At 45.0% G+C, this 13,433-nt stretch overlaps 1 protein-coding gene across 1 annotated transcript in view; it reads right to left on the bottom strand.

Annotated features, from left to right (window-relative positions):
- Window positions 1–1,257: 1,257 nt before the first annotated feature.
- The window catches only part of birc6 (baculoviral IAP repeat containing 6), a gene marked incomplete at its 3' end in the record, with an annotated part of 48,348 nt that continues 36,172 nt past the window's right edge, over window positions 1,258–13,433 (bottom strand). The window contains exons 25-38 of the mRNA XM_071543479.1: window positions 12,601–12,915; window positions 11,863–11,962; window positions 11,396–11,610; window positions 10,482–10,690; window positions 9,539–9,891; window positions 8,090–8,309; window positions 7,145–7,281; window positions 6,748–6,885; window positions 5,929–6,056; window positions 5,549–5,680; window positions 4,711–4,926; window positions 3,256–3,439; window positions 2,177–2,350; window positions 1,258–1,391 (exon numbers count right to left, since the gene is read on the bottom strand). Coding sequence (XP_071399580.1) covers window positions 1,258–1,391; window positions 2,177–2,350; window positions 3,256–3,439; window positions 4,711–4,926; window positions 5,549–5,680; window positions 5,929–6,056; window positions 6,748–6,885; window positions 7,145–7,281; window positions 8,090–8,309; window positions 9,539–9,891; window positions 10,482–10,690; window positions 11,396–11,610; window positions 11,863–11,962; window positions 12,601–12,915 — 2,655 coding nt within the window. The remainder of the gene's footprint in view (window positions 1,392–2,176; window positions 2,351–3,255; window positions 3,440–4,710; window positions 4,927–5,548; window positions 5,681–5,928; window positions 6,057–6,747; window positions 6,886–7,144; window positions 7,282–8,089; window positions 8,310–9,538; window positions 9,892–10,481; window positions 10,691–11,395; window positions 11,611–11,862; window positions 11,963–12,600; window positions 12,916–13,433) is intronic.

The following is a 13,433-nucleotide window of genomic DNA, read 5'->3' as shown; positions in this document are numbered from 1 at the left end:
AGTTTCTCATTATTTTGAGATACTAAGTCATTATTTTGAGATACTAAGTCATTATTTTGAGAAAGTTTCTCATTTTGAGAAAGTTTCTCATTATTTTGAGATATTAAGTCATTATTTTGAGATACTAAGTCATTATTTTGAGATACTAAGTCATTATTTTGAGAAAGTTTCTCACTATTTTGAGATACTCAAGTCAAAATATTGATAAAGTTTCTCATTATTTTGAGATATTAAGTCATTATTGAGATACTAAGTCATTATTTTGATAAAGTTTCTCATTATTTTGAGATACTAAGGCATTATTTTGAGAAGGTTTCTCATTATAATGACTTACAGGACCGTTTTTTTCATCACAATGGCGGAAATGGGCTTCCATACAGAACAAAGGCTGTGATCACATAGAAGGCTTTTCTGAATGCACCTCCGCCTTCTTTCTAGTTATTTTCAACGGTTTTGCACATCTGTCCCATGCACTCGAGGTTGAACATGTCTCAACGTTAGCCGCGCTGTGCATTACATCAATGTGAAAATAGACCTTGAAGCAGGCTCTATCTAGGCAGAGCCCTTGGGTGAGATGATGAAACGGTAGGTGCTCTGTTCTCTCTACGAGGACATCCTGTAACTTTCGCTTGTCCGTTTATTTTCAACATTATCTCCCTTGTTACTTCAGGTTAGCTGGCCAACACTAATTAGCTAGCTGGCTGTGTTACAAAGCGACGAGAAAGAGAGACCTCTTGCTCTCTGTTATTAGCCGCGCTCACGGCTGAGCTTTGAGTTCGAGCAGGAGGTAAAAAAGTGTTCTCTGTGATCACGGCATAAAAAGAGAGAAAGGAAGAGTGACCTTTTCCAGGGTTTGGGTGTATGACTGCATTTAAACCTTGAAATTGCTTTGAAATTCTAACAGTTAAGGCATTTAAGGAGTTAGTTTGGAGAAGTTTTGTGAGAAGTTGTGCTGCGAGTCAGTTTTGGGGCAAAGATTTAATAGTTTCGTTGACCTTTGAAAAGCACAGTAATGATTCACATATCTATTTCATCTAGGGCACAACAGTGTGCGGGTCGAGGCCGGTGTTGCTACGTTATTGACTGGCTGTGTCCATCTCAGCTAGTGCAGTGCTGATGTGTTCTTCACTAAATCAATAGTTAACTGGAGGGTGGTAACATCACTACATAGCCCAATACCAACACATGAGAGAGTAAATAGAGAGAATAAAGCAAAGAGCAAAACAGAGAGAGAGAGGTGAAGTCAAGTCAACATACCTTAAAAACCTTGGCGGCGAGCGCATCTTTTTCCAAATCAATATCTAAAGGATCAATATCAACATCCATCAGGTCTTGTAGCAAGTCAAAGTCTATGTCTTTATCTTTTTCCAAAGATGATAGAGGTGGAGCACCTTTGGATAACGAAAACAGCTTTAATATTGCCAAGCAAGCACACTAAAAAAAACCAGAAAGAAAACTCACAGTGGCCTTTCTTTAGGACGTTACTGGGCAATTTTAAGGCCGATCAAGCCATTGGCTCCTTCTGTACTAGAGGGAGAGTCCAGACAATGGATCGGTGGGCCAACACAGTCAGTAACAGCCTGACAACTCTGGCTGAAAAATTCTGGCTAATAAAATGCACAAAATCAGTGCAGAAGTATTCTATTTAGAAGTAGTCTTATATAAACCTCAACTCAGAATGTCTGCCATCACAACTTATTTAACAATTCTGAAATTTTACAATTGAAAGAAAAACTATAATTCTGCAAATGTGATTACAATTATGTGAATACATTGCAAGACACATTAGGCTTTGAATCTACAATGTTTGAACTCCCACTTCAAAAGGCAAAACCAACAAAATATAAACAGTCCATTCAGAATTTAAGTTGTTAGAACAACTCCCAAATATCCTATAAAAAATAAAACAGAATTTCAGCACAGGAAGCCATACATGTATTGCAAAAAACCATACTCTGGAGGAAAACAGTATAACATGCAGCTATGAAAAAATAGGAGGGAAGGGGAGAAAAGAATTTTTACAACACAAATGCATCACATTATGGTCATAAAAAAGTGAGGGTTCATGGCAAAAATCTGTGTGGTGTTTTTTTTTTTTTTGGCAAGGTGTGTGTGGGGGGTTTACGGGACGGGCCTACCAACGCACTTTGGAAAACAGAGGAGGTCCCAGGAGTACCTGCGATGATATCGGGCGCCAGGGCCTCGTCGATGCTCTCCACCAGGGGGATGGGCGCCGGCTGGGGCAGGGAGTCGTCCGAGTCGGCCCCCGCCGAGGAGGAGGACGCCCCGGCCTCCTCGCCCACCGCCACCTCGTCCATGCCGTCCAGGGAGCCCGGGGACAGCAGCTCGCCTATAGGGGGACACACAAGGTTTACGCTCTGGCACTACGACCCGCGGGGTGGGGGGGGTGGGGGGTGGGGGGTGGGGTCGACCGGCTTGTAGCTGCTCCCCTCGCTGAAGGGCCCGTTCGCAACAAACATGTCATGGAGCGGCTTATCCACACTCTGGAAAGAGTCTCTTGGAAAGCCTAGCACAACAAAATGAAGTGAAGGCAAAGGACTGATGCTCATATTCGGCTATTTCTTCATGTGTTCATAACTGGTATGAACACCACAAGTTATGGCGAAGAGCACAGACAAGGTCATCATACTTCGCTTAAGTTACAGGGATTGGAATTGGGTTTGTTTTGACAACAACCCACCAAAATCTCTAACCTGGTAGGATGACATGTGACTTTTGTTTACACTTGTAATCGGGCAGTGTGTGTATATATACAAATCTCAACATACATGCCGTAAACCAGTGGTTCTCAACGTGGGGTCCGTGGACCACCAGGGGTCCTTGAGGGGGTTCCAGGGGGTCCCCAGGAAATTGATAAATTATTAAACATCACCATTATTTCATTTAGAAGAAGTTAACACAATTAGAGAATGTAGACGAATGACTGTTTTGATCATAGTTTCTCTGTTATCTGTCTACCTACAATACAGGTAGTCATGGGATTCTGGACAAAATCATATCTAACAATAAAGATATTCTCAGATTTGGGTCCGAGAGACAAAATGTCATCAAATGGGGGGTCCGTGGCCTTAATGTGGACTTAATTAGGGGTCCTTGATATGAAAGAGGTTGAGAATCACTGCCATAAACTGTCAAACAGATGAGAAAAATATAAGGACATTAACAGTGATGTACAGTAACTGTCTACCAACTAATTAAGACCGCGATAATGAACCACAAGCGAGCGCCGCCTACCTGCCAGGATGTCCTGCAGCATGCAGGTGAGGGAGTACTGTGCCCAGGCGCCGCCCCAGGAGATGTCCCCCCGGTTGAAGTCCGTCCCCACCAGGAGGAGCAGCAGGCGCTCCAGCTGCTGCTCCGACACCACCTCGCACAGGTGGATCGTGGGCCGCGTGGCGTTGGCTATCCTGGCCAGGACCTAGGAAGCGGGAACATCGGATTCACGGGGGGTTGGAGGATATCGTCCCGTTCTCTCTCAAGTCACAATTACAATTACAATTTACAATTTCACATTTGGCAGACGCTTTTATCCAAAGCGACTTACACGTGAGATTTTCATACAACACAAGCAAGGTTCTAGTTAGGAGAGAACAACGAGAGTAAGTGCTATTAAGCTAAGTTCTGGTCCAACAGGACATAGGTGCTACGAGGCAGTGCTATAAAGCTAAGTTCTGGTCCAACAGGACATAGGTGCTACGAGGCAGTGCTATAAAGCTAAGTTCTGGTCCAACAGGACATAGGTGCTACGAGGCAGTGCTATAAAGCTAAGTTCTGGTCCAACAGGACATAGGTGCTACGAGGCAGTGCTATAAAGCTAAGTTCTGGTCCAACAGGACATAGGTGCTACGAGGCAGTGCTATAAAGCTAAGTTCTGGTCCAACAGGACATAGGTGCTACGAGGCAGTGCTATAAAGCTAAGTTCTGGTCCAACAGGACATAGGTGCTACGAGGCAGTGCTATAAAGCTAAGTTCTGGTCCAACAGGACATAGGTGCTACGAGGCAGTGCTATAAAGCTAAGTTCTGGTCCAACAGGACATAGGTGCTACGAGGCAGTGCTATAAAGCTAAGTTCTGGTCCAACAGGACATAGGTGCTACGAGGCAGTGCTATAAAGCTAAGTTCTGGTCCAACAGGACATAGGTGCTACGAGGCAGTGCTATAAAGCTAAGTTCTGGTCCAACAGGACATAGGTGCTACGAGGCAGTGCTATAAAGCTAAGTTCTGGTCCAACAGGACATAGGTGCTACGAGGCAGTGCTATAAAGCTAAGTTCTGGTCCAACAGGACATAGGTGCTACGAGGCAGTGCTATAAAGCTAAGTTCTGGTCCAACAGGACATAGGTGCTACGAGGCAGTGCTATAAAGCTAAGTTCTGGTCCAACAGGACATAGGTGCTACGAGGCAGTGCTATAAAGCTAAGTTCTGGTCCAACAGGACATAGGTGCTATGAGGCAGTGCTACAAGGCAGTGCTATGAGGCAATGCATAGAGTGCATAGAAGCAAAATGTATCAAATGTATTTTTTTTTTTTTATGTGAGAAGGTATTCGCTAAAGAGCTGGGTCTTTAGCCTTTAGAGCTGGGTCTTTAGCCTTTAGAGCTGGGTCTTTAGCCTTTAGAGCTGGGTCTTTAGCCTTTCAGTCCAGAGGTAAAAAAAAAAGGAGGAGAAGACTAAACGACATGACTTTGTACCTTGCAGACGAAGAGCAGCAGGTCGGCGTGGCAGGTGAAGTCCATGGAGAGCAGGAAGAGGGCGAGCTTCTGCACCACGGAGATGCAGCGCTCGTGGGCCAGCGTGAAGGGCAGCGGCTCCACCTCGGGGGCCTCCTTGGCCGCCGTGGCCTCGGTGTCCAGCGTGGAGCGGGGCCACTCCGCCGTGCGCCGCAGGCGGATCAGGTCCTTGAAGTGCTGGGAAGACAGGAGGGAGGGGTATACGTTGAGATATGGAAGATCGATCACCGCACAAACCGCATGACACACTGAACTGTTTGATGAAGAATGGAGCAAAACAAGCTAAAATCTATGGTCTAAAAACAAAAAAACAAAAAAAATGTGTATGTTCTCCCTTCTTCAAGAAGTATTTTAGAGGCTGAGACTAGTTTTTATTCATGTGTTAGGTATTTGATGATGAGCTGTACACTGTAAGCCACTGATTCTCAGGCTTTTTTATATCAAGGACCCCTAATTTAGTCCACATTAGAGCCACGGACCCCCATTTGATGAGATTTTGTCTCTTAAACCCCAATCTGAGAATATCTTTATTGTTAGTTATGATTTGGTCCAGAATTCCATGACTATCTGTATTGTAGGTAGAGAGATAAAAGAGAAACTATGATCAAAACAGTCATTCTTCTACATTCTCTAATTGTGTTAACTTCTTGTAAATTAAATAATGCTGAAGTTTAACAACTCAGAAATTTGCCGGGGACCCCGTGGAACCCCCTCAAGGACCCCCTGGCGGTCCCCTGGCCCCCCCATTGAGAACCACTGCTGTAAGCGATGGGTAACACTGCATTACGGTTCTGCTCACCTTGGATGTGGCCTGCTTGAGCTTGGCCTGCTCCACCAGCAGCTTGTAGGAGGAGCCCTTGTTGCTCTGGATCTTCTCCTTCTCGATCTGCTCCACCAAAGCTTTCTGTTTTGCTTTCAATAGATTTAACTGCTACAATAAAAAGGGCATGATAAATACAGGCACTGCAAAAAAAAAAAAAAAAGCCCTCACTCCAGTACAACCCATTTCACGGCGTTAAGTTCACGAGAAGCCTTTAAAAAACGGGGGCGGGCGAGTCCAACAGAGGTGAAACACATTATTCTTCAGTCAATAGCTTTTCCTGGGGCTGACGTTGCACTAATCAAACTTTTCTTACAATTTCATATACATAAGTGAAATTTGGAATGAGACACATTTACCTGCTTGTGGTGGACGAGCTGCTTGCGGATTTTGCGCGAGTACAGCCGGTCCAGGCTGCTGTTGCCTTTGGTTGATCTGCTGGAGTTCTGGGACTGAAGGCTATTATTGATAAAGCTCCACTGATTACCTTCAAATGATTTGGGGCAGGATAGATGGAGAAGAGAATCAGTTTGCCGCTTTGGGTAGATGGTTAAACTAGGGCTGGGCAATATATCGATATTATAGCGATATCGTGATATGAGACTAGATATCGTCTTAGATTTTGGATATCGTAATATGGTGATATGGCATAAGTGTCTTTTCCTGGTTTTAAAGGCTGCATTACAGTAAAGTGATGTCATTTCCTGAACTTACCAGAATGTTCTAGCTGTTCTATTATTTGCCTTTACCCACTTAGTCATTATATCCACATTACTGATGATTATTTATCAAAAATCTCATTGTGTAAATATTTTGTGAAAGCACCAATAGTCATCCCTACAATATTGTCGCAATATCGATATCGAGGTATTTGGTTAAAAATATTGTGATATTTGATTTTGTCCATATCGCCCGGCCCTACTTACAACTGAACATTAAGCCCACTTTGTAGAAAATACCGAGATATATATCGTGTATCGCCATTCAGCCTAAAAATACCGAGATATGATTTTTGGTCCATATCGCCCGGCCCTAGATTAAACACATTCACATGCGCACACACACAATCACACTAGGGCAAGTTATTCTGTGTCAAAAATTCTCCTGAAAAACTAAAATCAGGAGAATATTGAGTTTTATATGAAATTTCCAACTCCATGGAGTCGCAGTTCAGGTACCTGTGAAGGTCCTCTCCCGGTCCTTCCCACCGAGGTGCTTCTTCCCGCCTGAGGCCTCGTCTTCTATACTGGCTACGTAGTCCAACAGTCTGGAAACCAGCATCACTACCCAGCTGATCATGGGGATGTCCAGTACACCTAGAAACCATCAGTTGTTGATAAGAGTGCTGAATCTCTTTGTATATGTATGAAGTCAAGGGAACCACAGGACAACGTTTCAGGCACAAGTGAAGTAAATACTATACTTGGGTCAGCATGTCTGAGAAACAGCTATCAGCTCTGTCTCAGCATGTTTAGATTAGTTATTCAAATGGTCTCATACACATGCTGAGCACCAGGTGTACTTTTCTCTTCACATGAGGCATGGAGAGTGCTGCAGGAGAGGTGGTGTGAGTACCTTCGGTCCTGCGCTGGGTGGCGACCAGTGGCTGCTGGAGCGGGGACAGCAGGCTGTCCAGGAGGTTGAGGAGGCCCTCCAACACGCCGCTGTTGCTCAGGGATCTTTGGCCGATGCAGGACAGGAGCATGAACACCCTGGGATGATAGAGACATGGAAGATGATGGGACTTCTACCAGCAGGGTCCAGCACTGCCTCGGAATTAACTTAAAAAGGAGCAGTAAGTAGGGCTGAACAATTAATCGAAATTTTATCGAAATCGCAATATGGCCTACTGCAATTTTCAAATCGCAGGAGGCGCAATATTTGTTAAAGGTGAAATGTGTCAAAATAGCATTTTAAATGAAATATTATGGTGCTGCAGAGATGTCCTGGCCTACACATCATATTCTACAGACTTAAGAAAACATCTTTGTTTGGTACAGATCCCCGCAAAAATCACACCATAATCATTTTAATACGTTTTTCAATGAAAATGAGAATAATGATGTAAAAATGATCATTCCCTCTAATATCGCAAATCATATCGCAATTAGATATTTTTTCAAAATCGTTCAGCTCTAGCAGTAAGTAAGGTTTTTATTGCCTCATAGCAGTAAATGACCATAATATATCTGCTTGGGGTTGACAGGGTTGATGCTGAATGCCAATGACTCAACAGTTACTTGGCTAAAATCTGAGATTTCTGGCTGCCAAAACTCTCACAGACAACCTTTAATAGCCAATAAATACAAACAACTTCCCTCCAATGTTCAAAGGTGCAGAAAAATGAAAACAGTTTTCTATTACTTCAAAACATCAAGTGGATAATGATATCAATAATGTGAGAATAATACCGCCTACAGCTATCTCTAGTCCCAAATTCATTATAAATCTCATGCACCACCACTAGACAAAAACGTCAATGTGCAATGTGATAATCGTAGTGAGTGCGAGCCCCCCCACCTATCCTGGGGGAAGATGAGCAGCTGTTCAGAGTTGTAGAGCTCCTGCAGCACGTTGGAGAGGAACTGGCCCCACCAGCGCTCGCCTCCGCAGAGCTGCACCAGCAGCAGGCCGGCGTGCAGGCGGATCTTGGGGGTCCCGCTGATGCACAGGTGCTTGAAGAGCTCCTCGCAGGCCTGGGCGTGGAAGGTGCTCTGCAGCACCGAGGGCACCGAGTGGCCTGGAGGAAGAGGAATGTTAACGTGATGAGGAGGAGGGAGGAGAGACACACCTTTTCATGTGCTTTGTGCACAGCTTAAGTTGCTGCAGAAGAGAGGGGATACTGAATGCATGAATATAAAAAGATGAAGATGGAGGGGAAATGATGAGAGAAGGACCAGAGGGATAACTAAAGGAGAAAACAGAGCCAAAATCTCATTAATAACACTGACACATTTTTGACAAGCTCAGTATCTTCATGCATACTTGTTTGGATTTCCTCACATCATGACATCGCTACCGTGACAAGCAGGACACATTTGTCTTCCCATCAAGACTTTTTCCGTGTCATCTTCCTCTCACTGGCCTCACCAGTGGAGAGCCACGCTTGAGGTCGGGAGAATAATGAGGCGGCGTCAGAAAGAAAGGCATCTTCCAACACGGAACCCAAAGGAATTCACTAAGGATAGAGAGTCTCCGCACAAACAATGACAGCGAGAGCCTGCAGCTGGGGGAGATGAATATTCCCTTTCATGAAGGCAGCCTCGTGAAATTGTATGATGATTCTGTGCGTGGATAAGGCGATAAGGAGATTAAGTCTAGGATTCCCAGTTAACCTTGGACAACTTTGAGAATGCTACTTTTAGCAAAATGCGTTGAAAAAAGTATTAAATATGTATCTCCAATCTCCATACAAAGGCAAGCAGGGGCAAAGGCATCCAAGGGTGCAAATAATTGATTTATTTGCAATATTTCCCAGAGAGATGCTAATTTTCATGGTCGATTCATCTGTAGATTATTTTCTCGATTAATCGATTAGTTGTCTGGTCTATAAAATGTCAGAAAATGGTGAAAAATGACGTCCTCAAATGTCTTGTTTTGTCCACAACCCAAAGATATTCAGTTTACTGTCATAGAGGAGTAAAGAAACCAGAAAATATTCACATTTAGGAAGCTGGAAACAGAGAATTTTGACTTATTTTTCATATAAAATTCACTCAAACCGATTAATTTCATTTAATAGTTGACAACTAAACGATTAATCGATTATTATTGTGTTGGTTAATACAGAGTATTGATTAAAAAAACGGGCCGACATGTTGCGGCACTAACTAGCCTTCCTCCTGTGATCACATCCTGTAATGTGATCGATCAAGAATATACTCCCTGCTTTATATATGTTTGGCCATCGCTCAGAGATACAAAACCGTACACACACACACACACACACACCAAGCCCTGGCTGCTCACCGTTGTTGGAGTGCAGCAGGCTGAGCAGCGTGTCCAGCAGGTAGCGGATGATGGTCCTCAGCTGCTCCGTGGAGGAGTTGTGGACCAGCTCGCGGGCCTCGGGGGCCCCGGCGTCGGGCAGCGCCTTGCGGCCGGCGCCCAGCGACACGCGCAGCCTCTGCACGGCGTGGTGGGCCAGGTTGAGCTGGAGCTGCAGCTGGATGCAGTCCTGGTAGGCCGAGAAGACCCGCTGGTCCTCCTCCACCGCCTTGTCGGGCTTGCGGAGGAAGTACTGGGCGTTGTTGGCGCTGTTGAGCGGCGGCAGGTCGATGTTCTGGAGGAGGGTTTCCAGCCGGTGGCAAGCCAGGTTGTACCTGGGCGGGAGGAGGAGGGGGCGGGGGGGAAAGAAACAGGGGGAGAGGGGAGTCACTTCAATCCCGATTCTCCGACTTGCATTTGTGTAGGATAGCCAAACACCCTAGATTTCCTGGTACAGCAAAACAATCTCGGACACATTTCCAGTCATTCCAAGTTATTTTCAAACCACTTCCCTGTTGTCTAGGGCTGCAACTAACAATAATTTTCATTGTCGATTTATTTTCTCGATTAATCGATTAGTTGTTTGCTCTATAAAATGTTAGAAAATGCATGAAAAATGTGGATCAGTGTTTTCCCAAAGCCCAAGATGACGTCCTCAAATGTCTTGTTTTGTCCACAACCCAAAGATATTCAGTTTACTGTCATAGAGGAGGAAAGAAACCAGAAAATATTCACATTTAAGAAGCTGGAATCAGAGAATTTTGACTTATTCTTCTTAAAAAAAAAAAATACTCAAACCGATTAATCGATTATCAAAACAGTTGGCGATTAATTTAATAGTTGACAACTCATCGATTAATCGTTGCAGCTCTTCTGTCGTCCCGTATTTTTGGTAGGCCCAGGTGTTCCGGAAGGGGTTTCTCACCTGCACTGGATGTCCTCCTGCAGCGCCACCATCATGGTCAGGTGCTGATCCACGTCCGGCTGGCTGGCCGCCTCGCTCTCGCCCCGCAGCGGGTCGTGCATCAGCTTGAGCTCGCTCTCCCACGGCAGGATGTAGGTGTGGCCGTAGTAGAAGCCCAGCGGGATCTTGGCCCGCGCGTTGGTGCTGCCGTAGCGGCCGATCACAGTGATCTGCGGGGTTGAGTTCGGGGGAAAGCAAAACGAGAAGGACGGCGTTTGGGTAAGGAACCGCTCTGGACTAGGGCTGGGCGATATGGACCAAAAAAAATCATATCTCGGTATTTTTAGGCTGAATGGCGATACACGATATATATCTCAGCGTTTTCTACGTTTCTAAGTGGGCTAAATGTTCAGTTGTAAGTAGGGCTGGGCGATATGGACAAAATATCAAAATATATATCACAATATTTTTGACCAAATACCTCGATATCGATATTGCGACAATATTGTAGGGATGACTATTGGTGCTTTCACAAAATATTTACACAATGAGATTTTTGATAAATAATCATCAGTAATGTGGATATAATGACTAAGTGGGTAAAGGCAAATAATAGAACAGCTAGAACAGTCTGGTAAGTTCAGGAAGTGACATCACTTTACTGTAATGCAGCCTTTAAAACCAGGAAAAGACACTTATGCCATATCACGATATTACCATATCCAAAATCTAAGACGATATCTAGTCTCATATCACGATATCGATATAATATTGATATATCGCCCAGCCCTACTCTGAACACTATGAAAGTAGAAGGCAAAGTAGAAAAACCTACCTTCCTGATTTTACAGCATTGACAGTGGAGATAAATATGGAAATTTAACATTACGGCAGACAAACAAAATCACACAAAGAAAAAAAAACGACAAACAGACCTTCATGAACCGGCAGACGGGCGGCGGCAGCAGGTCGTGCAGGATGAGGGAGTGGGTGCTGATGTCGGTGGCCACCACCAGCCGGCGGCCGTCCACCTCCTCGCCCAGCGTCCAGATGTCTATGGACAGGGAGGCCAGGTCGCCGCAGGTGGGGATCAGGGCGTCCGTCAGCAGCACGGGGCGCCCGAAGTCCAGCGTCACAAACCGACGAGCTCCTGGGGTGGAAGGGGAAGAGAGAGGGGGGAGTGGGGGTGGGGGTGTGGGGTGAATGGAGGGGGAGAGAAGCGTTTTAGTCAATGGATTTACTAGAAATCAGTTAGAATTACATGTTTATGGGACATCACCTGCAAAAAAACACATGTTGCTATTATAAGGTTTCATATATGCATACAGGTTTAAAACAAAAAAAAAAAAGGTTTAAAGAGGTGGAAGAGTGCTATGAGCCACAGAGGGAGCTGGGGTCTTACCAGAGTGCATCCGCTCTATGATGATGGACTGGTGTGGAGGAGGCTGGAGGAAGTGAGAAGCCTGGGAGATGGCCAACGCCAGACCGCTCCCCATGGGGTTCTGGAGCAAACAACATTATGACGCCAATTAATACAGACAGGGAAAACATCCATCCACTTGCATTTGTGTGTACAGCAATTACAGTTACACTAGTTGCACTTATCTCTCTGGCTGTTCTAGCTGCTAGCTGCCAGACTACATGATCCTAATGATCCTGGGATTAAACCAAGAAGCACTGTACTAGACAACATGCTACTAACCAGCTAAGGTTTCTGGCTGACTAACATGATAAGAAAACTATACTAACTAGCTGGCTGTTCGTTTCAAACCCACTGCGAGGCCACGTTACTTACAGCAGTGGTTCTCAACCTTTTTCATATCAAGGACCTGTCTCATCAAATGGGAATATTTTTATTCCTAGATATGATTTTGTCCAGAATTCCATGACTATCTGTATTGTAGGTAGAGAGATAACAGAGAAACTATCAGAACAGTCATTCTCCTACATTCTATAATCCTTTCTGTAAAATGAAATAATGAAGTTTAACAATTCAGCAATTTTGCTGGGGGACCCCCTGGAATGCCCTCAAGCACCCCTGGTGGTCTCCGGACCCCCCGTTGAGAACCACTGTTTTGCTAGGTGTTACTGCAGCTTGGCCAATTGTAACTAATCAAGCATCAGGCTACACACTACTAACCGACTTGGCTTTCTGGCTGTTCTTGTTGTGTGCGACCAGGTTGACGGGCCCCGGGTCCATCATGGAGCCAGGGAAGAGGTGGGCCAGCTCGGCGCTGAAGGCCGCCGACACCGCCTCGTTGGGCGGGGTGAGGGGCGGGGTCATGAAGAGGGGCGTGGTCTTGGGCGTCGGGGGGATGACGTCGGACGGGTGGATGAAGAAGCCCGGCGCCGAGGAGGGGTTGGAAGGTACAGAGTTGTGGATGGGCCCCACGCCGGAGGCGGCGGCGGCGGCGGCTGAGGTGGTCTGATGCAGCTTGGCCTCCAGTTTGGCCTTCTGTTCCGAACACAGATAAAGGGTTACTGCTAGCTAGAGGATGGAGCACATTTAACTAGGAGCATAGCTAGAGTTAGTACTTTAAGAAGAAATCCACCCTCAGATACTCTTCCACTTTTACATGTCAATTTGTGAAGTTCAATGCATTCCACCAGTTATTTTGTGATGAAGTTTTGCAATTTACTTTTTTGATGTACCCACTTCCCCTCAATCTACATCTATTTCAGCTGTCAAATGTTTTTTATTTGAGCATGTTGACATAAATACATATACATGAGCATATATATCCATACAAATATACATGCAATTAGACCAGAATAAGCTCTTTTTCGTTTTCTTTGAACAAATGTACATAATACATATAACAAAATGCAAAATACAATCCCTTAACTCTATCCCTGACATCTATTTCACTTATTTATTTCCTACATTTCCCAGAATGCCTTTCAACAACCCCCAGAGAACATGCCTGAATTTCAATTCAGCTGTGGGTTATAGACCCAAAGGGAGGCTAGATA

This window comes from Centroberyx affinis, unplaced genomic scaffold, assembly GCF_046629955.1.
Source record: "Centroberyx affinis isolate AG114_WGS23_722 - 3 ecotype Tasmania unplaced genomic scaffold, CSIRO-AGI_Caff_v1 ptg004319l_1, whole genome shotgun sequence".
NCBI lineage: Eukaryota > Metazoa > Chordata > Actinopteri > Beryciformes > Berycidae > Centroberyx > Centroberyx affinis.
This window is presented reverse-complemented; position numbering and strand designations above follow the sequence as displayed.